The following is a 27,008-nucleotide window of genomic DNA, read 5'->3' on the forward strand; positions in this document are numbered from 1 at the left end:
TTTCGGTTTCCGTCGTGCTTGAGCACAGTTCGTCGCGGAACTTCTAACCGAACGGTTGTGCTTTTGGCTGCGCCGCAAGCAGAGCTCCACTGTGCAATCGGCCGGCGATCAAATATCACGCAGTGAACGTGATCAGTGATCGGCAGGGAAAATCACTTGAAGAGATTTTTACGGCTCATTTACTTGGCATACGGAAGCTGCAAATGTTTATACAAATTTTTGTACGCATAAACACATGCATACATACATAGTACATGTATATGCATACGGCTTAAGCATCTATATATAATTTATTACACATGCAAATGCCGCGTATCTGCTTAACGTCAGCGCGAAAAAGTTAAATTTATTGTTTGTGATTGCAAATTTGACATAATTCGTGTATTTTACAACGCCCCAGGCGCTTCCTCGAAATTCACATTCGTCTTATCGGAACATACACAAAAAAATATATATACAGATATACATCAATTTATCAGTATATATATACACATTTTTATAGCTGTTTGTTAGCAGCCTCCAGAACTTGGCCAATTGATTTCAACGTAAGTTAAATGCAAACCCATGTTAATCGCAATTAATTGCAATTATTTATAAAGTTGACACGCGACATTTCCTAGTTGGGTATGCCAAGTGCATTCATCTTGCTCAAAGATCGGACAACAAGCACCTACTGCAAGCCAATTAAGGAGAATTTTGAGCTTGTTTTCCGTTTCTTTCCATCTAATAAACTAGACTGACCTTATAAAGAGCATAGATAACCTTCAAGTTATTATTAAACTTTTGACAATAAAGTACCATTTGGATGATTACTAATGAGGGAAAAATTACTGAAACAGTGTTATCAAAGCTTTGAAATATATATATTATATTATATATGTATATATATATTGATTTTTTAAATTTCAAATTATTCTAATTTTATTTAATATATAATAATATTGGACTGAATATAAGTAAACCTTAGAAATCTTATTTTATATATATTTTCTATCTATGGCCATAACTGTATTTTAAGATCTAGTTAACACATATATACGATTTGTTGATCGCACAAAGGCTTCATAACATTTTATAGTATTTTTACTATACCCATAATTGTTGACCAGGTGTGAAACTTACATTACCTCTTAATTACCCATTTTGATGTTCAGTTTAATTATGATGTCTCGAGGAAATAATAAAATAGAACTGTTGTTGTTTTGTGATTGTATAAATACGTATCCTAGAATTTCCGTTTGCATTGAAAATCGTGTGACAAAAAAAAAAAAAAATAATAATAATAAATAAATAAAAATACAAAATAAAATAAAATGAAAACAACACAAAAATTAAATTGTGACATTGTCACGATCGCAGAATTTCGATCGTGCTGCATATGGAAACAAAATAGAAATATATACATATATAACTTGCATGATTTGCGCAATTTGTGTCAGAATAGAGCAGATACACATATACATACATAGCTGTACAATGTATGTATATATGTTCTTTAATATGTCTAGTCTGAGTAACGTGCATTGGATTTTGTGTTTTGTTTTTTTTTCGACTAAGGCGCATGTTAGGCTCTACTCGAGTCGACTCGAGTCTACATAATTTTCAGCTTTGTAATATTTCTTGTTTCTGCTTTTCTAATTAACCGAGAGTCATTTGCATGAATAACGCAGCTAACGGTAAATGGGGTTTATGTCTTTTGTCTGTACCAGACAAAACTCTCTGGGTCAGACAACAAAGACATACGACTCGGATTTGGAACTGCCACTTGAGCCTCGGCCTGGAAGCTGGGGAGCGGGAACTGGAATTGACTGGTAGGTAGGATTGCGACTGCGCGACGGCGTGTAAGGCGTTTTTGTGCGTGGGCGTAACCAACGCCCCTTTTTACAGCTGCCAAGCAATTAGCAAAAGACGCCGGGACAACAGCGCCTACAAAATACTTGTTACAGACTCGAGTTGGAATTTTTTTATATGCCAAATACCCCTTAAAAATGAGATTTTAAAGAGGGTCGACTGCGCCTTCTGATTTAAGTTGGGATTTTATGCAAAAAATGATGTAGAGATAATATAAGGTGTTGTAGATTTTTTGTATTGAAGGCCTGGTTTCCTCTCCTATATTTCTCGCTCTCTCTCTCTCATACATCGTCTATCGATAGCTATCGATAAATGTTTATTTATATTTATAAAGAAATTTTTGTATGAGATAAAGTGTAATTGAAACCTTACTTACGTATAGCTTTACATATAAATGCATATGCTGTATATAGGGTATTCGCTAGTCTTTCACAATAATTAACACATTTTTTTTTGTATATGAATGGTAGTTATATATGATTTACTATAATATACATATTCGTTATCTCTTATGCTTGCAACTTTTTACAGGGCATCTGCTAGTCGATCCCATGTAACAAGCTTACGCTTACCTGTTTTTTTTTTCTGTTGCCTTTTTGCAATTGTTATTCGATTGGAAGTTTTGCATTTGAAGTTGAACTTGTTGAGTTGTTAAAGGTTTTTTGTTGTTGTTGTTAATGTTGCTGCTGTTGCCTGATGCCATTGTTGTTGTAGCTGGGTGCCAAAATGTCAAGCTGTCCGCATTGGAACATGTTGCGCATAGTTTTCTTTTGACTTTGAGAAAACACAAGGCGCAAGACTTGAAACACATTCCATTAATTGGATCGAGTGTAAAGTGTAAACACAAAGCCTGCGATCGATCGCACGTATCACCCCCATCTGCTCACTCACCTCAACCCCAGGCGGCCCCAAGTTTGTTGATCTTGCTGGCAAAGCAAATAAAACAAGAGCAATGAAACACATTAAAATTAAAAGTGAAATACAATAAAAACAACAAATAAAATAAATACAAATGTCAAAAAAGTTAACGAAATACAAAACGCGAGCAGACGTCAATGTAGCGTGGATATGGGCATTCAATTGAATGAAAATAATATTAAATCAATAACAATAAAATAGAAAAAAAAAACAACAAAAATAATATGAATTTATATATATTTATATAGTTAAAATGAATTGTGATAAATATAAACGTTATAAAATAAAATGTTAAGCAAATAAGCTAATTGAATGATAATAATATTAAATCATTAACAATAAAATAAAAAAAAAATAATAATAAAAATTATATGAATTTATATCTGACTCATTTCAAATGAATTGTGATAAATGCTATAAAATAAATAGATGTTATAAAATAAAATGTTAGGCAAATAATGTCAAGGAAATAATGCAAATGCTAAATATAAAATTATAATAGATATATATGAAATATATTTGGTTTATAGCATGGAAGTCTTAATAGTTAAAAATTTCAAGTCTCTAGCTCTTAGAGCTGCTGAGATAAACGCGTGGATACAGTTCATTGCCCTAATCATATATGCTTTATAGGGCCTGTCACGCCTCCTTCTGCCTGTTAGATATCCTATCAATTTTCTATGGATATTCTAATATAATATTATTTAAGGCATGAATAATCATAGGAGTGACAGAGTAGCTAAGTGCTAATCAACTCCAAATTTATTGATGGTTCGAAAGAATTTTTATATGTATGTATATATATAAAAATGTTAAAGCTTTCACTGTAACCCATGCGCTTACTTAACATTTTTGACCTTCTGACGTGAGAACCAAAATGAGAAGAACAACAAAAAGGCAGCACACAATAGCAGCAACAACAACAACAACAATGGCAACAACATTGTGAAAACACAATGTCCGTTGAAGACACAATGTGTAACGACAGTTGGCACATATTTGATGATCTGTCAGATAAGATATAGCACGACAGGAATCCATCGAGAATTCAGCCAGAAATGCAAAGTTTATTGAACCCAGAACAAAATATAAATAAAAACAAAAATAAAATTCTGCCAAACAAATGGAAAACAAATGAGAGCTAATGTGCGGCTAGCTAATGTATGCCGTATGGGTGGTGCAGGGCGGTGCAGGGTGGCAGCCGTGCGGTGGCTATGTGGTGCTAAAACTCAACTAGCTGCCAGCTACAGAAACATTTGATAGACGAAACGTTCAACAATTTGATGATAGCCCAACTTGGGCCGCAGATCTAAAGCATTTAACAGTTCATCTATGTCCGTGTGAAACAACTTGAGAAGCCAAAAGCGATAAATACAAATGTTGCCAAACAAATGTTGTTGTTGTTGTAGTTGTTGCTGGCGTTAAGCTCTTAGTTTATCTCTTTATAAGAACATCGAGGCGTGCCGTGTTTGTAACATGTTGCAGAGTTGTTGCTGCTGTTGTTGTTGTTGTAATGCGATTACACAAAACATAAATAAAAACGCAGCTGTTTGAATTGCACAAAAAAAAAAAAAAAAAAACGAGAGAAAGAGTGAGAAATATGTGTGTGTATATATAGAGACCAAGCAACTTGGCTTCGAAGAAAAAATAAATAAAGAGAGACTGAAGACTGAATCGAAAGGCAGCCAAGCATTTAATTAACATTTAAATGGCTGTGCTTGAGGAGCTGTTACTTTAAATTACGGCAGCCAAAAGATGAAAAAAAAAAAAAAAATAAATAAATAAAATAAAATTATGTATCTTAAACACCACAAAACACACGCACACACACCAACACGCATACACAGCTGCGTGTGTGTAAACAGGTTCGAGTTAAACAAAAATCTGTGAAGAGAGACAAAATTAATGCCCACGATAATTAAGCAATTGCAATATGTAGAGAGACTGTAGTCAGCATGGGCAACAGCAGCATACTCTGCCACGCCCCCGGCTGCATGGTACGTCTCTGGCCCCTGCTACACCAAATGATTAATGGAGAAATGCAAAAGTTTTATTAATAAAACGACTCTGGCCACGTTCCCGGAACAATTCTTAGACAGCCAACAGCAATGACTCGAGCCAGACCATTTGCCAGATCGTCATAGAAAAATTCACGCAGTATATATATATATATGTTATATATATATTATTTTCCTATATTTGTACAGTGCGCATAGGCATTGATGAAAATAAAAAAAAATGGGAAAATAAACTAAAAGTAAAAAAAAAAAAAATATAGAAAATGTTAAAAAACATTTTAATTTTCATTGATAAATATTTTTAAAATTTTCACAAAATTTGTGAACATTAAAAAAAGTATATTAATACATAATATTTATCAATCAAATAATTAGTACATAAAATTTTAATAAAAATTAAAAAAATTGGAAAAATTAAAAAAAATATTAAAATATTTTATGCACCATTAAATTTATTAAGATCTTAGATAATCTAAAATAGAATTTAAAGCTATGCGTTGGCATAAATTTTTCAATTTTTATGCATTTTTAAAATGTTGTATATTAATTATTTAATTAATTAACTAGTTGTAAATATGAAGATATATATTTTAATGAGTTATTTGTCGTAAGCAAGTGTGTGTATGATAATAATATTTAGTCATGTGACGCTTATAGCGAGTGCTTACTGTTTGTCCAATGTTGTCATATGTGCTTATAGTATCTTCAGCATCTTTAGCTATATATATGTATAGGTCTATATATGTATTTCGTCTGCTTCTCGCATCTCTTGTGATTCATTGGCCATAGCTCATGTCTGGGTCAGTCAACACAGACACATGGATAAGATGAACACCCACAGCTTTGTGGTGTGTGTGTGTGCGAGTGTTTCACTTTGACAAAAATAAAGTTGACATTTTCATGCTGAGAATGTGGCTGTTTTTTTTGTGTCTTCCTCTTCTTCTTCTTTCGACGCCTTCAAACGCAGTGGCATGCAGCATTTAGCTATGTGATTTATGTGCTGGGAAAACAGATCAATAACATTTAATACACACGCCAATTTCCTCATCCCACACACACACACACGTTCAGAGCTTAAGAAATTTATGGTCAAAATTCCAGTGAAGCAGGTAAACTTGATTTATCCAGCATTTGTTCCTTATGGCCAATGCCATCTATTAATTAGAAATATATCAAAATATTTTTGCCTTCTGACTCTTTTGTTTAAAGCCGCACAACCCCTTGCCCCTGTCCGTGCCGGTGCCCGTGCCCGTTCCCACCGTGCACGGTGGGCCCGAATTGATTTATCTCTGCCTTGAACGATTTTGGCAAGTCCCAGACGCGTCGGTGGGCCCAGAGGCAAGACAAGGTCAAGGCGAGTTGTCAACGTAGCTTTGAACTTAGATTTCAATGGAAAAAGCATTTGCTAATGTCTTATATAGATATATACATATATATTTATTTTTTGTGTATTTTACTTTTTTGTGTCTGCAGTTTCGATTAAGCGAAACCTTTTTTGCATTTCGCGGAAGACTCTCAAGACTCAGCTGGCTGACTTCGGCCTGGCGTTTTGACCTGACTAAGAGATTTTATATACATATATTTTGATTTTATTTTGGGGCCAGCCTGACTGACAGTTGGACTGAGCGGCAGTCAAGCCCCTTTGGGCTTGGGTTTCACTTACTAAGCGGCTTAGGGCCGCACCTGATGAGCCAAGGCAAAGGAGCTGAGCTCCTTCGATTGCCGCTCTCTTTTCTGTAATTTGACTTTTTTTCAGCGTATTTTGTTGTAATTTTTAATTAGCTGCAGCAATTGTTCATCGTGTTGTGGCTGCTGTCATTGAGCATTTTCCATATTGCTGAAATTGTTTTTTAATATGCCCATTAAAAGGGGACTGGGGTATGGGGCATATTGGAAGAAAGTTTTTTTTAGCTTGATCAACATCTTGTCTACCAAAGGTTTTTTAGAGATGAAGAAGTTGCAGAAATCGATAAATATCGATAGACAGCTATATAGCGACAGAGCTTATAGGAGTTAGAGACTGTAAAAATGGCACTAGAGTCAATTTATATGACAGCAAAGCTTAAATAAAATTTACAGACTTCCCAGCTGTCGTATTAATACAAATTTATTAACTAGATACCCTGTAATGAATGTTCATTTACTGTCTGTTAACTATATAAAGACAGACTACTGTATTCATCTAGCTACCATATCATATGATCTACTCTACAGGGTATCTGCTGTTGCAGCACTCAAGTCAAATTGTCTTCCGAATTTCTATGTAATTGGAGCAGCAACAACAACAACACCAACAACAACAACTTCATTTAAGAGACACAAGTGTAACAGATGTTAGGCCAACTTGAAGTTTAATGAGCTGAGTCGTAAATTCAATTTGATGCCTGCCTGAAGCAATGAATATTAATAAGCTCACTGAGCAAGCGCAATTGAAATTAAAATTGTTATTAGAATGGAGCAGAGCTGGCTGGTGGGAATCTGAGTCTGAGAGGGGGGCATGTTGACAAATGATGTGCCAACGGCGTGAAATATATTTCGATAAAAGTGTCGGAGGCGACAACAAAGCGTTGCCAAAAAGGAAAAACGAAACGAGGATCACTTCCGGCTACGCATCAATTAATTTCAGGTCACTTGCCGGTTCAGTTAACTGTTAACGCGTTCTTTTGTTGTAGCTAAGCAACTACAACAAACACAAAAGCAACAACAAAAACAATAACATGCATAATATTAATAATAATAATAATAATCGAAATCACTGGCTACGTCACGTTGTACAAATTGCCTTTGTCTCCCGCTCTCTGTGGGCTTATTCAAGTGTTTCCACTCGACCATGAGAAGAGCAGAAATATATTTATATATATATATATGTATATATATTAATGTATACATACAGATATGAAACACTCACTTGCTGACAGCTTTTGAACTTTTGAATGCCCTTTGTGCGAGCCTATAGGGTATACCGTTTAGATGACTAACTGAACTCTGGCTTACAACAAAGAAAGAGTTTGAAGTTGAAGATACTTTATTGTAGATACTTTTTGACTGCATTCATTGCTCTGTATTGTGATAATATACCATGTGGGCTGTTTAAGGCATTTAGTTGTATTAATAGTGAAAGTGATTTTAACAGAAGCTCCAATGTTAATACTTTAATGTTATATATGTTATTGTTGTATTAAGCTAACTTCTGTTAAATGTTGCTTTAATTATTATACGAAAATTTGTATTAAAATTTATAGAAGAAGAGAAGTAAAGAAGAAGATTACTATGTCTTCTCCAAATAAAATAACATTTTTTTCAATATTTTAGAACTTTAATTTTGGATTTTGTTTTTCAAAACTTTACTTAACAGAATGATAAAAGTTTTCCATAAATTTGAATTTTTTTTCTATGTTATTATGCAGCAGATCAGTGAAGCTAAGCATAAAGTTATTGATGCATTACCTACTACAGAAATCTAACTACTTTTCTCCACGAGGCCAAGGAACTGCTTCTTGCATAGCCACACGGCTAACGCTTTTGACTGTTGGCAGACAAATTACGACTCATATGCCTGCAGCATAGCAAGCGGTTGGGTCATATCCTGCTGTATTGGCAGACATAACTTAGCCAGACACTTGCCATAGTTGAGCAGACCTACGATTGTGCCTACTCGAATTCCTTTAAATTATAGAAACTTGAACAGCCTGACTCAGGTCGAGTGGACTCGACGCGGCTGTGTTGATGGACAGGCCGGTGTGCTGGGTAGACAAAGGAATTGTTAATGAGCAACGAGGATACTCGTTATAGAGACAGCAGCGCAGCGGACAGACGGACAGATGGACAGACGGACAGACGGACAGCGGCTTGTGATCCGTCTTGCTGCTTACATTAAGCGAGTGGCTAGGAATTTGAATGAGTTGACGGAGCGAAAGTGAATGGCTGGCTGCTCACTTAATAAAGCTGTACATCTCTTCCTCTTTGCAGTTACACTTGGGCTCGTGACGATGATGTTGCTCCACGGCACAGTTGTGCTGCTGTTGGCCGCCGCGGCAACGGTGACGTTGGCAACAGGTAGCCAGAACCAGAGCCACAGCCGCCTGCCCCACAACGGACATCGAGTGCATCGACAGCGTCATCTGCACAACGCGGTCAGGTCGGAGGTGGAGCTGCTGCCGGGCGTGTCAATGCCCCCAATGGCTGGTCGTGGCACGGAGAACACGCGTCTGCGTCGCCTGCACCACGCGCACCACCCATACAACAAGGTGTTAACGCGTCGCCTCCATCAGCGGCCCACCGAGTGGGATTACAATACCTACAACATTTATACAAACACCTTTGGGCCGCCGCCACCGCCGGTGCCCGTCTCGCCGTACGCCGGCAAGGGCGAGGACAATACGGGCGATGTGGAGTTCATCGGCGTCACCGGGCGGGGGCGTGGCAATGAGTATGTGCCGCCAATTACGACAGCTGCGCCGCCACCGAATCTCAACCGCCGCGCAGCCACGCCGGGCCTAAGCATGGGCACCGTGCCGCCGCTGGTGCCGGCGCGACGTGGCTACAGCTATACAACCACGGCGCCCAGCACCACCACCAATGCCAGCAGCACCAGCAGCGGCCCCACCACGGAGGAGCCCTACGAGACGAATACAATCAGTCGCAATTATCCCACAGATGCCAAGGAAATGGAGCGGTAAGTTGAGCAAGCAACCTGCATTTTTTTGTTGAATAAATAAAAGTAGTCGATATTTATCGATAGATATCGATTTAATATAAGTGACATAGTATATTATACTTTCTAGGATATTTTGTTGTTGAATAAATAAAAATACTCCACTGTTTGTCAATATCGATAAATATCAATAGATATCGATTTATTATAAATGACATAGTATATCATTACTATCGCTCATGCTAATCCAAAAACTTTCTAGGGTATTTTGCTGTTGAATAAATAAATGCATTTTACTGTTTGTCTATATCGATAAATATCGATAGATATCAATTTTATAAATTACATAGTATATCATTAGTATCGGTCATGCTCATCCAAAAACTTTCTAGGGTATCTTTGCAAACTGGACGTTAGCTTCCATATATCTGGTTATAGAATCATATCATGGCTATAACTTTACTAAAAGTTACACATTTATACTCCCCGCCTTCCCAGCAGCCTACAGGGTATGCATGTAGTCGCATCACTAACCGCTTCCCTCTTCAGCTGGGCGTATGCAATTGCATTTAGTCGTGGTCCGGCCCAGTCCAATATTCAAGGCTGCGCATGCGATAAATTTTCACCTTTACCTTTAGCTTCAGCTGATGTTGTTGCTGTTGTTGTTGCTGCTGGCCTGGCTGGCTGCCCCTAAGCAGCGGGCTTATCTGAATGCTCATAAATTATTTAAATGTGAAATGTTTCAATGTCGCAAGACGCAGCCCAACGAGCAGCAACTGCCGCCGCTGACGCCGCTGCCGCTGCGTCGATGGCTGCTCCTCTCTATGGTCGCTTCAAATGTCAGCCTTATTAGCTTCAAGGCTAAGTGGCTGGCGAGTTGTTTCGATTGTTATGTCAATTGCAACAAATCAATGCGCACTTGTTGAGGTTGTTGTTGCAGCCAAACTCCTTTAATGCAACATGCCAGAGAGCCAAAGTAGTGAGCCAGCTAAGATTGCGTCTGGCATTGACTTGAGCTGAGTAAGTGCCTCAAGAGTTCTGCGTCATTGTCTCTCCTTACGGAGAGGTAATGAACTTTAACGAGTTTTCAATTGGCAATGCTGATACTTTGTAATTGGAATTAATGTGCGTCTACTTAAGGGCAGTTGCATGCCACGCCGCAGTCGCAAATGCCAAATGGCAATCAAGAATCGACAACGGCAATTGCCATTTGCCAATTGGCATACGTTGCGTATGCGCAATCTGCAGCAGGAGCAGCGCCGCGGCGCTGCAATTGAAGGTGTTGCTCTGCTTGCTGTTGTTGTAGTTGTTGTTGTTGTTGCTAGTTATGACACATTTTGATTTATGTGGCAGCTACAACAGCAACAACAACTGCCAAAAAGCGCCAGCAGCCATGTAAAACATTCGCATCATCAGTCATAAATTGCTGGCATACAGCACAGTGGCACAAATGCAGCTACTCTCGAACAAAATGTATATATAGAAACACACTTATGTACTGCTTGACGACGCTGAGAGCTTACCTAAGCTTTTCTCCATATACACTTAAAAAAAAATGTTTGTATTTCATTTCATTTCTCATTTATATAAATATGAAAATATCGATTCCAATTCTCTCCCTACTCACTTCCTCTACCCCTATCTTCTTTTCTCTTCCTAGGCCATACCCAGCTTCATCTTACAGTAGTCTGATATTCTATATATATTAAAAAATTTTGATGATATATTAAAAGTCGTTTTATTTTGTTATAATTTAAATTCAAATCAGAAAATGTTGATTGGGGGGGCTGCTCTTCACGCCGCCTCTCCCCCTATCTAACAAAACTACCTACATTTTCTTTTCCAAATCCTATTTCAACATGAGATTCACCGTGTATTCGAACCGGGTCTCTCTGTGTTAGTAAGTCAGGTACCTTCTCACTAGGCCACACCCGGCTCCAGATTTCAGTAGTCTAATATTCTATTTAAAATATATATGTATATATTTTTAAAAATCAGAAAATGTTGATTGGGGGGCTGCTCATCAAGCCGCCTCTCCCCTTTCTCTTCATATCAACCTACATTTTCTTTTCAAAATCCTATTTCAACATGAGATTCACTGTGTATTCGAACCGGGTCTCTCTGTGTTAGTAAGTCAGGTACCTTCTCACTAGGCCACACCCGGCTCCAGATTTTAGTAGTCTAATATTCTATATAAAATATATATGTATATATTTTTAAAATTTCTGAAAAATTCAAATCAGAAAATGTTGGTTGGGGGGCTGCTCATCAAGCCGCCTCTCCCCTTTCTCTTCATATCAACCTACATTTTCTTTTCAAAATCCTATTTCAACATGAGATTCACTACTGTGTATTCGAACCGGGTCTCTCTGTGTTAGTAAGTCAGGTACCTTCTCACTAGGCCACACCCGGCTCCAAATTTTGTATTTCAAATACCCTATATGAATTGCCTGGCGCCGCTTAGCCTACTGCGATTAATTTTCGTTTTACTGATCAAAAATATATGAAAATGTATTGATTTTATTTTATATATTATGTATGTATTATTATACTATATTTGAGATAGGATTCGAACCTAGCTTGATGAATTTGTATAAATATAAAAAAAAAAAAACTTTTATAAAAATTGTAGTTTTCATATATCTGTTATGGTTTGAGCCAGGACGACATCATTTTTAGTATGCCAAGTTAATCCAGTTTCAGTTCGGATTGTTTCTACCTGATATACTTTTATAGTTCAAGTAGGCTTGGACTTAAAAGTAATTCATTAATAAATTGATTTATAATTATTTAGAGCGCGATAAAAATTTGATAATTTTCTTAGCTGAGATTCCGAATTCTGGTTATTCGATATGTGTACCACTGTGCTGGGCGCTTGCTCACGTAGGCGATAGTCACGGTAACAACAACAGCAACGATAACAAATTTGATGGTGCCTTGCCTCTATTTCTATTTATTTAAGCGCTGCACGTGCAGCACCAGGCAGCAGCAGCAGCAGCAGCAGCAGCAAAACTGCAAAGTTGCAACTTGCAACTTGCTGGCTGCAAGTTATTTGCCGCTTGTTGCTGCAACAGTGGATATGGAAATGACTGCTCATATTGCATTCACACGCACCTCCTCGCCGCCCCCAGCTGAATTGAGCGACTGGCTCTAATGGACAGGGCAACGTTTCAATTGCGATTGCCGCCGGGCTGTAATGCGGTGTTAATCAGCGTCATATATGCGCCGATTTGCTGATATGAAACTATGTTCAGAGTCCGAAAGCACTGATGGGCTCGGCAGATACCCTGTAGCAGAAAAGCACTTTCATGAATACTTACATCTTTTTATACCCTGAACCCATTTTGTGAAAAAGTATGTAACGGGCAGAAGGAGGCGTGGCAGACCCCACAAAGTATATATATTCTTGATCAGCGCGACGAGCTGAGTCGATATAGCCCTGTCCGTCTGTCCGTCCGTCCGTATGAGTGCGTCGATCTCAGAAGTTATAAGAGCTAGAGAGCTGAAATTTGGCATGCATACTCGTGAGTACCATACGCCGTACGAGTTTGCTTTATTTTTTCGATAAATCGTCCGATAGCTTTTTTATCGAGAATAATCGAAAATTTGATTTTGTTTTTTTTAGCCTAATTTGAACATTTTTAGACCTGGAGTCTTCAAATTTGCGTTGTATATAAAGTTAATCGATGCAATTTTGTAATTTACAGATTTTGGATACCACGTCCTCTTCTCCACCAATTTGTAAAAAACGCATTTCAAGTACTAGAAACTTGTGCTTTAGAATGTACACACATACTCTCCATATGATTACACTCTAAAAGTTTCTTTAAGATCGTATGTCTACAAAAGAAATTATGCAACAAATAAATTCTCATAATATTGCCCACACTGCAGCGCAGCCCAAACGCCGTCGCTGCTTACTGCGCAGTTAGCACAGCGCAGGCTTTTACGTGCGTGTGGATGCATGTATGTATGCATAAAAGTGCAGAATGATTAAAATATCAGCTTAGAGGGTTCAGGGTATCTCCTAGTCGAGCAGTCTCGACTGAAGCCTTCTTACTTGTTTTAATTTCAATTCATAGGGAATTTGTTTTTATATCTCTATTTATTTTTAAGAGTTGCTCTGTAAAGACTTTATAAAATCTTATTCATCTAAAATCAAAATAATAAAATAATAAAAATTTTACGGTGTATAGGATATGGAGTTTGACCCTGATACCTGAGCAAACTATTATATTTATATATAATTATTGTTATATATAAAACTATAAGTTGCTGTGGAAAAACTTGAGAAAATATTCTTCTTTTTCTTCTTCAATTCCGATGTACTGGTGGTAATTCTGTACCACTCACACATGTGCGGCAGATGAGCTACGGGCTTGGTAGTATTCTAATATCCTATATTTATATATATTTTAAAAAGTATTTTATTTTGTTATAATTTAAATTCAAATCTGAAAATATTGATTGGGGGGCTGCGCATCAAGCCGCCTCTCCCCTAACCTACAAAACCTATCTACTTTTTCTCTTCAAATTCCCTATTTCACATGAGATTCACTTTGTATTCGATCCGGGTCTCTCTGTGTTAGTAAGTCAGGTACCTTCTCACTAGGCCACACCCGGCTCCAGATTTCAGTAGTCTAATATTCTATATAAAATATATATTTTTAAATTCAAATCAGAAAATATTGATTGGGGGCTGCTCATCAAGCCGCCTCTCCCCTAACCTACAAAACCTATCTACTTTTTCTCTTCAAATTCCCTATTTCACATGAGATTCACTTTGTATTCGATCCGGGTCTCTCTGTGTTAGTAAGTCAGGTACCTTCTCACTAGGCCACACCCGGCTCCAGATTTCGGTAGTCTAATATTCTATTTAAAATATATATGTATATATTTTTAAAAATTCTATAAATTCAAATCAGAAAATGTTGATTGGGGGGCTGCTCATCAAGCCGCCTCTCCCCTTTCTCTTCATATCAACCTACATTTTCTTTTCAAAATCCTATTTCAACATGAGATTCACTGTGTATTCGAACCGGGTCTCTCTATGTTAGTAAGTCAGGTACCTTCTCACTAGGCCACACCCGGCTCCAAATATTGTGTTTCAAATATCCTATATGAATTTCCTGGCAGCGCTTAGCCTACTGCGATTAATTTTCGTTTTACTGATCAAAAATATATGAAAATGTAGTTATTTTATTTTATATATTGTATTAAAAATCTATCATTATACTTGTGAAGGGAAAATGTTTATTGGGGTGCTCGTTCCCTTCAGCCAATCCGATATTTCATAGAAATATTACATTCACAACGTGTATGTCAAATATCCTTTTTAAAGTTGGAATGGAGAACAAATGTATTATTATTTTGAAAAATAATTTTTTTTTTTTTTTGTGTATTGGTTGGGGTTTGAACCTTAACTACAGTGTGAACAAAAGGAAAAGTATACTAGAATTTTTGTTAAAATTAATGTGTTTCTGTTATGGGAAATTATTGATTTTGTTTTGTGAATCATTCTATTAAACTTATAATGCTGGTGGACCGAGCTTAGGGGGTAATTTAATTAATTTGAATTGAAACTTAATATAATATATTTTTATACCCCACTTGCCCTTCAAGAGCCTTACAAGTTGAATGGTTTCCGTCATATTTGCTCTGAAATATACCCAACACCCAACATCAATGGGTATCAGCAGCTGTCCTGCATACCCAACTCTCTCTCGCTCTCTCTCTCTCAGTCTTTCTGTCTCCTCTGCTGATCTTTTCAATTTATAGCTGTCCTGAGCATGTTGCTCGCAATTTGTTGTTGTTGTGGCTGCCTGTCGCAGCTGACAATTGATGGATGTCTTTTTTTTTGTGATATTTGTTTGTGTGGCGCACGCTTTGATGGGGAGCTTTGATTTCGTTTCTCTGCAGTAGGAATTGTTTGTTTTTTTCTTTTTTTGGGGGGAACTCACGAGCTGGAAGTTTTTTGGCTGCATTAATTATGCGAGCTGCTCGCTGTGGCAGCCAGCCCACATCGAATGGAATGGAAAGGCCACTTGCTGCAGTTGCTGCATCTGGTGTTGGTAACAAAACAAAGCCTTGACTTCAATAGCAACAACATGCAGCTAGGCTAGCATTTGCAACAATTGGCAACAACTGCTTAAATCGAATGAGACAACAATGCAACCAGCAACAATTGCAACGACAACAAAAACAACAACAACAACAACAACAGCTGAGAGTTATGCGCACTTAAAGCAACTTTGTGACCCTAAACTTTGCCACAAGCCGAACGCACACAGCTGAGCAAATTGCTTGTCAACAAACGATCGAAGGCGGCTGCAACATGGGGCATGCAGCCATGCAGCCAGCCAACAGCCCCGGCTAAAAGCCCAGCTCAGGAGTCTAGCCAATAATTACATAGACTGATTTGATATGCTGTGCTTGAGTTTTCCTCTGTGCTCTGTGGAAATTCGTTGGTTTTTTTTTTTTTGCTGCGGCAGCGTGAAGCATTGGCCACGCCTACGCGTGCCTAAGCGTGGGCAACTGAGCTCTTATCTGTAGAGTCGCTCATGCCCATCTGGCTGGGGGCAAGGGCAAAGCCTTGGCCCAACCAGCACTGAACTTAATGAGTTTTTCCACAAGTAGAAAAGAAGAATTCTTTTAGAATTAGAAAATATATTTATTAAAATATTTTTTGCGGGGTGCTGGTGGTGCCCGCTGTCATTGCAGCCAATCCGACATTCTGATTTATTCCTTCCTTCTCAGCTTCCAACTTATAATTTCACATGACTTCTCCTCTCTTCTCTGTGTATGTGAACCGGGTCTCTCTGTGTTAGTAAGTCAGGTACCTTCTCACTAGGCCACACCCGGCTCCAGATTTCGGTAGTCTAATATTCTATATAAAATATATATGTATATATTTTTAAATTCAAATTAGAAAATGTTGATTGGGGGGCTGCTCATCAATCCGCCTCTCCCCTTTCTCTTCAAATCAACCTACATTGTCTTTTCCAAATCCTATTTCAACATGAGATTCACTGTGTATTCGAACCAGGTCTCTCTGTGTTAGTGAGTCAGGTACCTTCTCACTAGGCCACACCCGGCACCAGATTTTAGTAGTCTAATATTCTATATAAAGTATATATGTATATATTTTTAAAAATTCTGATAAATTCAAATCAGAAAATATTGATTGGGGGCTGCTCATCAAGCCGCCTCTCCCCTAACCTTCAAAACCTATCTAATTTTTCTCAACCTATCTACTCTTTCTCTTCAAATTCCCTATTTCACATGAGATTCACTTTGTATTCGAACCGTGTCTCTCTGTGTTAGTAAGTCAGGTACCTTCTCACTAGGCCACACCCGGCTCCAGATTTTAGTAGTCTAATATTCTATATAAAGTATATATGTATATATTTTTAAAAATTCTGATAAATTCAAATCAGAAAATGTTGATTGGGGGCTGCTCATCAAGCCGCCTCTCCCCTAACCTTCAAAACCTATCTAATTTTTCTCTTCAAATTCCCTATTTCACATGAGATTCACTTTGTATTCGAACCGGGTCTCTCTGTGTTAGTAAGTCAGGTACCTTCTCACTAGGCCACACCCGGCTCCAAATTTTGTATTTCAAATATCCTATATGAATTGCCTGGCGGCGCTTAGCCTACTGATGTAAAGCTATAAAATGTAGTGATTTGAATTTTGTGAAGGAATTTCTAATTTTGTGAAGATGAAAAACTAACAATAATTTATTGAAAATTTCCTAATTAAAATGCACACAGAAAAACGAGAGTCTTAAATGATGTCTTATTGATTGAGCAAATATACGATATCATGTTTAGTATTTACAGTTGGATAAAGCTGCAATGCAATTAGTGTGCCTAGAATTGAGTAAGTCACACACAATAAAGAGACACGACAGACGGACGGACGGACGGACGGACGGAGAGACGGAGATACGGTGACTTTGTATTTTGGTCTCTTTCAATAATTTGCAAATCACGCAGCTTCGCATCTCAAGTTGAAAATTGGGTTAATGCAATGCTCGAAGTCGGACGTCGACGTCGACGTTGGAGTCGGAATTGGAGTTGGACAGTCGGACAGCTGGATATATAACAACATGCAAAACCAGTTGCTGGCGGGCGGGCAGGCGGTGCGACGGGTGTTGCATGTGTGACTTGACTTTTGTCTTGCGGGCATAAAAACACAAAAGACAACAAAACTGAGCGCCACACACACACACACACACGTACGTTCACATGCAGAGCGACAAGAACCACCCAAAAAGCGTGACGCACAAAATTCCATGCAACATGTTGAACAGATAAGACAAACACACACACACATACACACACACACACAACTGCAGTTGACTTATTTAATTATGTTGCAATTGTAAGCCAAGTGGAGTAAAGAGTGAGAGGGAGAGCGAGTCAGTGATACCTAGCGGGGGGTTGGGTTTGGGGGGTTTTCCCCTACTAAACTCTGGACGTGTCTCTCAATTCGTGTAGCAACACTTGCTTTATAGGGCTTTCTATTCATTCATTCATTTGGTATGTAGTTATTGTTACCAAAAAACTTTTCACGCGATTTTTTGATAACAATCTCTACACATTACACACACAGACACACACACAGACCCATACACTCTCTTCTTGAACAGCCGAAAATATGTTAATTTGATGAAAATTTGTTGTTGCTTTTCGTTTTCGTTGCGCTTTTGTTAGCAGTTTCTATAGAAAGAAATAAAGTGGAAATCGTGAACCGGCGTGCAACTGCAAAGCCTTAGGCTCTCTAGAGATGGGTAAAATATCGTGCTTCTAAGAGGGGTGTATTAGTTTCTAGTTAGTTAGTTCGTTTTTTACAGCTAAGTTGCTTGTAAAGCTCTGCTAAAGATGGACAAAATTTCGTGCTTCTTCACGTATAGAGGAAGAGGGGTATAAGAGAAAAGGGGTATATAGGTTTTTCATCCAGTTGCAGCTTTGTATGATAAGTAACATTCGGATGGTATTTAATATTCTAATCTAGATAAGAATAACAAGTTAGCTATCATTACCCATTAGAGGAGCGTGGCAAAAACTTATTGAAGCCTATTGAGGTATATTTGGGTTTCAGATAGTATCTGTCTAGCTAGTTCGTATAACGGATTCGCTGGCATTGTTTACAGACACTTTGCTAGTGAGTAAATTTAATTTCTTAATTATCTAGCTCGTGTCACGTTCTGAAATATCGCCTCATGCTCACCCATCTCTGGGATGAGAGATTTAAGGTCTGTAGCTTCTGCAGTGCTCACGTTTGCCCACTAATCGGATTTTCGGCCCTGGCTCGACACGGCCGTTGTTTAAACAAGTTTGGGGCATTAATCATGCTTTACACCAGCCTCACACCAGCAGCAACAACAACAAGCAACAACAAGACGTTGCAAGAGAATGAAAGGCCGCATTAGTAGGGCGCAACGCATTGACAGGCCCTTGGCCAAAGATCGCTTATCGCCCGATTACGATTATGTTGTTGCTGTTGCTGTTGTTGTTGTTGTTGTTGTTGTTGGGGAAATGCTGTAGAGACGCACGCCAAGCGTACAGTGAACCCATTTGAGCATCCACCACTTCCTTGGCATATAATCAGCTCCAACACTCGCATTAGCAGCTGCGGGGCTCTGCTGCTGCTTCTTCTTCTGCCATCTACTGCTTCATCGTGCTCCTCGTCTCACACTTGGCGAATGCAATTTTCATTTCACTTTTCCGCGGGCGCTGGAAAAGTCGTCTGCGGTGATTTTTATTGAATAATCTGCTGTGCAAGACAAATTTACGGCCAAATTAGAATTGAGCCTATGAGCTAAGTCAGAGGCGTGACTTGCTCTTTCTCGCTTACGCCGAAAGAGTTAGGGTAGCAAGAGAGCGTATTAGCTAGCAGAGACAGTGTGATCAAGAAAAATTTTAGACACCAATTGATTTTTTTTTATTGATAATAGAGATGTATTTTTGTTTATTTATAGCAAAAATATAAACCGGATATACTTACGACCAGAGGAAAATATTATGCAAATTTGACAATGAAAAGAAAAGTCTGAATGTCATATAAGAATATGCCAATAATTTTATAAATATAAAAATTTAAAAAAATATTATTTATTATTATTAAAATATTTCCTTTCGCGAAATATTTTTAAAATTTTGTAGTTACATACTTGGTGCTCTGGGTCCTCCATAAGATACAAATTGAGAGATGGTTGAGATCGGTTTTTGAATATTTATAATGGGATTGAAATTCTGTTTTTAGAGATCAACCAGTTCTCGTTTTTATTGTGCTAAAAATATAAATATTTCGAGCTTGAAACAGTTTTCCCATTTAAAAATGCAAAGACAGTGCAGTCAGCAGTCGGCCATTTCGGCTCCACTTTAACGACTTCGCTCTGAGTGCTGTAATAACTCTTGAGTGCAAAAATGAAAAAAGCAAACAAAATGCAAATAAATAAAACTAAAAGCTGGGCAAAGGCAAAGCGGCTGCTGCACTTGTGCCAAGGCATGGACATGCCTGAAATATTATTTAAGAAAGAAAAAAGAAAAAAAAAAAAAATGGGGAAAAAAATGAAAACAAATTCTGATGCAGTGCGTCGTACTCGACTGCTGCTGCTGCTTCTTCTTCTTCTTCTTCAGAGGCGTTTCGCATTTAACGCTAAGTAAAAAGCCAAATAAAAATGGCAAATGCAACTGCAGCGGAGTGAAGAGGCGAAGGAGTCGAAGCAGCTTCGCAGCCTCAGAGTCAGAGTCAGAGTCCAGAGTCTGTGACCAGGAAGCATGTCTAAAAATGTTGCTGTTGTTGTTGTGGTTGTTGTGTTCTTCTACTTCATCTTCTTCTTCTTCGACTTGTTGTGGCCGTTGTCGTGGTTGTCGTCATGTTACTGTTACCCCGGCTTGGTTGTGGGAGTTGCAGTGGTTGCCCTGGTAGCCGCTGCTGCTGCCTAATGATGCATTCGCTGCTCCGGCTGTGGCTCTGGCAGAATGTCGTAATTGCATTTTTGGCTGGGGCAGGCCAATTTAGATTCTAATTTCATGCCACAAATCAGATTAGTTGGCCACAATCACACAGGAATGGCCAAGTACAGTTAGATGGCCAAAGCCCGTCTGCCTCCACTCCTGCTTCCAGCTTCAGTCTTGACCTTAAACGTTTTCAGCCATAAAGTATGGTTTTCTATGCAGTTTTCTTTCATTTTATTGAGACTTTTACAGCTGTTAAGTGTCGCCAACGCTTGTCGCCTCTTAACTGTTTTTTTTTGTAAACTCGTTTTCCACGGAAAACGACCCCTGGCTGCACGCAGCTCGTAAAAATGATTTAGCTTCGCCTCAAGTCGAGCGCTCAATAAAATCGAAGTCCCTCTTGCCCAGGCCCCGCTCAGATTTGCATAAATATAATAAATACATATAGTTGCATTGTGCTCGCCTCTCCTCACAAATTAAAAAATCAGTTGAAACTGTTCCCACGAAAGACACTCGATTGGCCATTATGCCCGCACAATGCCATAAAGTGGAGTCCATAAAAAGCCTTTGGTGTCGAAAGCTGTTTCAATTAAGGTTAATTTGGCCATATAAAAATCTCGTTAACTATTCGCACTTGGAGGTGTTTTTCAATTTTGTCAACAAAGCTTCAAAGTGAGTTAAGACTATAATAATCTTAATATGGACATTGAGTTGCATTTCAATTTATATTCAAAATAGTTTTTATTTATATCTTGTAGTGTTAAATATACGCCCTTCTATGCGATTTTCATGGCTTTTAGTTAAGTCTTCACATGTTTGTTTTTTTGTCACTTTGTTAAACTGTTGTTGATAATAATCAAAATATTTATTAGCTCTTGCTGTATCAAGTCTCTTTCAGCTCTTGTTTCGGTTGTCTATCTATCTTGTTTCTCCACCTCTATTAGTCTCTATCTTATTTCATATTTTGTTTATTTTTCATTCATAATATCTGAAACTATCTTTCTTAATATCTTCAGTTGTGTTTTTCGCTTTCTCGTTCAGCGTTTTATCTAAAGCTCTCCATTACACTTTCGTTATCGACTGTCTCTCACTCTCTCTATTACACTTTTGTTATCGACTCTCTGTCTGTCTCTGTCCCTCTCTATCTGACTATCTATCTATCTCTTGTCTACTCTACCTCTCAATCTATCTCTCTCTCCCTCTGTATATAAGACTGTCTCTCACTCTTTCTATAAGTCTGCCTCGCTATCTCTCTCACTCTTTCTATACGACTACTTCGCTATCTCTCTCTCACTCTTTTTATAAGACTCTCTCACTCACTCACTTTTTCTATAAGACTACCTGGCTATCTATCTCTCTCATATTTTCTATTAGACTACCTCACTATCTATCTCTGTCGCTTTTTCTATAAGACTAGCTCTCAATCTATCTCTCTCACTTTTTCTATATGACTACTTCTCTATCTATCTCTTTCACTCTTTCTGTAAGACTACCTTTCTATTTATCTCCTACTGTCTCCTGTCTCTTTCTCTGCCTCTTTTTCTTCGTCCTTTCTTTGTATTTTCAAGTCTCTACGCTCTCTGCTTCCATGTTTCTGTCTCTCTCTTTTCTCTAATTGATTGATCACTCTGCTCCTATAGATCTCTGTGTCTACTTCTACTTCATATCTTACTATCTATCTGTCTTTCTCTTTTCTCTCTCTCTCTCTCTTTGGCTATCTTTGCACCGCCCCGAGTAAGACCTAGTAAAGCATATTCCCAAGTCAATCTCAGCTCGGTTTCTACCTCCGTCAATCTCGAAATTAAGTATATAAATATTTTCGTTGCCAAAACAATAATAATTAATCCGAAATAATTATCATATGCAAAGGTTGAGCACGTGAAAAATTGATACAGTTCGAGAGATGAAATGGAAACGTGATGCTGGCTGCAGGCATAGCTAAGCCCTCGACATATGAGCAGCCATTTGTTAAGCACAGATGCGGCAGTCCATTAAAGCAACGCCCACATACTCACACACACACACACACACATACAAATAATTTGCTGCCAGTTCACCTTTTGGCCTGGCGCTGAGTCAGAGTCAGAGTCAGAGACTGCGCTTCGGCCAGGCTCATCAATTTCTGCTTCGATGTTCAATAAAAATAAATCGTAAATCAATAAGAGCTGCACTCAAAGTTCAGAGCCAAAAAAACTTGGCCTCACTCTCTCGCTGCCTCCGTCTCCTCACTTCCCGCTTCACTGACACTCTTTCACTTCGGTATTTTTTTTCTTGTAAAATTTAACAGTTTTTTTATTTTTTTATTTTTACGAAATTCATATTTATATATATATTTTTTTGATTAATTGGCTTGCAATACAGTTTCATCTGAAATATATTTTGATTGATGTTTTTATAATTTTTGTCCATAAACTGAACGATCTGAACACTTTAGCTGCCTTATATAAAAAGACAATGAAGCAGCAGCAGAGCCACAGACAGAGCCAAAGGCAGAGGCAGTAGCAGCAGTCGTTGCAGCTCTCTTTATGGTATTTCCAGTCAGCAGAGGGCTGCCTGTACAGGTGGCTGACTGGGCAGCTAGCCACAGGTGTTCGCCGAGCAATTAAAAATGTAAATTTTAAATCTCTCACTCTAAACGTTTCTAAACAAAAGAAGCCAATGAAGCCGTAGTCGCTGCTCTGCCACAGTGCGCCGGATCCGGCTGAAGATTTATGCAGTCAAAAGAATGGGAACATGTTTTGCTTTTCTTTCTGTCTGTCTGCATGTTTGGGGCATGGGGCACGTTGCTTGTTGCACTTTGGCTGGCACAGTTACGAAAACTTCCGCATTTTGTTCTCGCTATGGATGCTGTTGCTCTTCGTCTTCTTCTTCATCTTCATTCTCGTGGCGCCCTTATTGCTGGCTAGCTGACTGGCCCGTCTCTCGCCGTTCCTCTCTGTCTCCCGGCCTGCACACTGTTGCATAAATAACGTGAGAATTATGGCGCAGCCCAGTTGCAGCCTGCAACATAACATAAATATGCATGTGCTGCAATAAAGAAATTGTTAAATGCCCCAAATGGACAGCGAAAAGTCCCGCTGCGCGCCTTTTCCAAATAAGCTTGGCCACTGTGAAAGCGGGTATATCGGTTTTTGATCGTAGTACAATATATGTATTTACTTCTGAATATACTGAAATTGAATGAGGATACTCTTCATATATATCTAGGATAATTGCAAGCGTGAATATAGTCTTGATTCCTTGTCTCTTCCTCTCCTGTAAATAAATTTTATAATTTCGCTAAAAAAAATTAAGGTTTTCTTTTTCTTCTCTACATATTATTTTTTGCTTCGTCAAATCTACTTTGAATTTGATTTTTAGCGTTCGCCTCCTTTTTTTTTAACCTACTCTATCTCTTTGAGTCTTCTTCTCCTGTTTACTTTTTTATCCATCCATTGCATTTTTCCATCCTTAAACCTTTCGTTTCTTTTCTCTTCTTTCTATTATATTCCATTCCCGTTTCTTGTTTTCTCTTCTCTTGCCTCTCTTCTGTTTTGCTTTTCGTCTCCATTCGTCTCTATTACCTTCGCTTCTATTCCACTTTCAGCTCTTCTCTTCACATTTCAGGTATTTCTTTTTCATTTTCTTTCTGTTCCTCATCTTCTCTTCTCATTAAAACTTAACTATTCGATAAACAAAAGCTTTTCCTGTATCTTGGACGGGTATTATGGAGTCGTTTATCTTTTAAGTTCTTGTTTGTTTTGGATTTCTTTTATATATATATATAAATGTATATATATGTATATAAACGAAGTCACAAATTTGTGTACAACGGTGCACGTCCACAGCTACAAGCTGCAGCAGCTATCAGGCACAGCCTCAGCCTCAGTCTCTGTCTCAGTCTCTGTCTCAGCCTCAGCCTCTGTCTCAGTGTCTGTCTCAGTGTCTGTCTCAGGCTGAGCATCGGCTTCAAGTGAAGTCAGTCAGTCAGTCGTTGACCACGTCACGCGTCTGCAATTGTTTGGCCCGTATCGCCAATTACGACACCAGCAACCAGCAGCAACTGTTGCCCTCGTCCAGCTACTTGCAATTTATGGTTGCTTCTTTTTTTTTATTATTGTTTGACTTTTTGGGCAGTTCGAAAAATCGAAACAAATTCAAAAAGAGCACAAGAAAAACCCGCTTATTATCAACGTTTATGTGTTGCTGCCGCTGGCGGGCAAAAAGGTATCCTCAAGTTGTTTTTACACATTTACAGTTTGACAGTGACTGTTGCAAGATAAAAAAGTATAAAAAATATAAGAAAAAAATACATATATATTATGTAAATATAAATATATAAAAATATAAGTATGTAATTCGTTTTTTTATTCTTTTTTTTGCTAAAGCTTTTGGCCTAAGTATTAGAAAGCTCTGTTACAACAGCTTTTGCTCTTCTATGCAATTCTCATTACTGCAAATTAGTTCTTGCAGATTGCTAAGTAAAAGCAACTCTGCTGTTTGACTGAGTATCGACGGAAGTATCCGACTAGGCAGTGGGCTGAATACTCCTTTATATATAGTATGGTATACATTTTTCTCATATTACATACATTCCATGCATACATGAAGTATCTAATTCTATATTCATATGAAAATGCTGCTCTAGTTAATTGGAGTCTCAATCGCATTCGTTAACGTATTTCGTTTGGGGCCAATAGAAAAATTGGAAGTTTTCATCGCTGATTTCGACACATTTCGTGACGAGTTGTTCAATGCTCGGAATGACATGCGGATTGACATTTGTGTGTGTGTGTGGACGACAGACAGAGAAACAGACGGACAGACAATCGCCGACAGATGCAGACGCTTCTGGTCTATGGGCGCTGGCCAACCTGTTGGCCAGTTTATTATGACAGCGAATGGACTGGGGCCAGGCCAATGCCAGCTGGAAAAGTCAGTTTCGATTTTATTTTTTGGATTAGTTTTAGTCTTTGCCAAATTTCACTTTTTACTTTGCTGATCCACGGTTCGATCTCTTGCACCCAACAGGCGACACATTTGCGTGCAGCAGCGCACCATCACGATGCCGGTGAAGACGACGGAGGTGTACACGCGACCCACCTGGAAGCACATCAGCACGCCCTGCCAGCCGCCCACGCATCCCGGCCAGATGTGCACCCGCGTCCAGCTGGTCCACGAGCAGGCCTACCGGGATGTCATCAAGCACAAGCCGGCGCAGCAGCTCAGCTATGAATGCTGTGCGGGATGGAGTCGAGAGACGCCGAGAGCGGATGCGTGCAAGAAACGTGAGTAAAGACTATAAGGGAGAATATGAGAGAAGGAGTGAGGAGTATATGAGAGATGTGAAGAGGAGCAGGAGCAGTTGAAGTGCAGAGAAGATGACAAAAGAGAACAGAGAAGAGATAATAGAAAGAGAGAATAAAGGTGAGCTATGAGAGTAAAGAGAAAGCATATACGAGAGAATAGAGAAGACATGGCAACAAATGAGTAAGCAGTTAAGAGAGAATAATAAATCCCACTCATACAGAGTATAGTATACATGAAGAGAATATAAGCTTGAGGGGCGAAGAGATAATTGAACAAGAGAACAGAGAATAATCTATCTGATACTAATTTCTCACGCAGCTGTCTGCACCACGCGCTGTCAGAACGGCGGCAATTGCACGGCGCCGCAGACGTGCAGCTGTCCGGCGGGCTTTACGGGTCGCTACTGCGAGCAGGACGTGAACGAGTGCCAGACGGAAAAGCCGTGCGATCAGCAATGCGTGAACACCCAAGGCTCGTACTACTGTCGCTGCCGGCAGGGCTTCGTGCTGCAAGCCGATCAGCAGAGCTGCCGGAAGAGCTCCTCGCATGCGGACGATGCATTCGAGGCGCGTGATCTGGAGAACGATATTGATGATACGGACGCAGAGGTGGTAAGCAGGCTGCAGAAAATCGAGAGATCGCTGGCCAACGAGCGCATCCACACGAATGAGCTGCAAAAGTCACTGCAGGCCACCTACAGTGTGGTGGACACACTGAAGAGTAGGCTGAGCACACTGGTAAGTGGTATGATCTCGACTTTAAATACTCTGTAATTTAACTAATATCTATGCTCTTTTACAGGAGAAGCAAGCGATGGATGTGAATCGTATGCAAACGAATCTCTATAAAACAGAATCGCGCACCAACAAGCTGGAGAGCATGATAAATCTATTATTCAAATGTCGAAACGCACCCAATGCCAATTGCCCATGAAATGAGGGGAGCGCGGGGATGATGACCTGATGTGCATTTTATTTTAGTTCTAATTTAAGCTAAAGCATAATCATAATGTGTTTGTCTGTAGCTGCTCCTGCTTGTAAGCCATTCCCCAACGCAAGTGCCTCCATAGCTTTTAAACAAAACTCAAAATACGAAATCAAGAGCAAAACAATATTGAATATTCATTTAGTACTTAAGAGCATGTGTCATAAATGTATGTATGTATTAAAAATATGAAATCTCTAGTTTTTAAGTCTCACAATTTGCTATGTGTCTAGTATTTGCATGTATTTGTATATAGAATATAAATGTATATGAGAAATAAAAATAAATACATTTTTTGTAAGCATTTCATTTTGAATTTTACGCGCG

The 27,008-nt window shown here is 38.8% G+C and overlaps 1 protein-coding gene across 1 annotated transcript; it reads left to right on the plus strand.

Annotated features, from left to right (window-relative positions):
• LOC6581318 (protein HEG homolog 1) lies at positions 1–26,982 on the plus strand. The gene is made up of 5 exons (XM_015161771.3): positions 1–545; positions 8,757–9,462; positions 25,419–25,675; positions 26,016–26,434; positions 26,499–26,982. The coding sequence occupies exons 2-5, from the start codon at positions 8,777–8,779 to the stop codon at positions 26,628–26,630; spliced, it is 1,494 nt and encodes a 497-aa protein (XP_015017257.2). The 5' UTR covers positions 1–545; positions 8,757–8,776; the 3' UTR covers positions 26,631–26,982.
• Positions 26,983–27,008: the final 26 nt, after the last annotated feature.

Source organism: Drosophila mojavensis, unplaced genomic scaffold (assembly GCF_018153725.1).
Source record: "Drosophila mojavensis isolate 15081-1352.22 unplaced genomic scaffold, ASM1815372v1 contig_74, whole genome shotgun sequence".
In the NCBI taxonomy this organism is placed as follows: Eukaryota; Metazoa; Arthropoda; class Insecta; order Diptera; family Drosophilidae; genus Drosophila; species Drosophila mojavensis.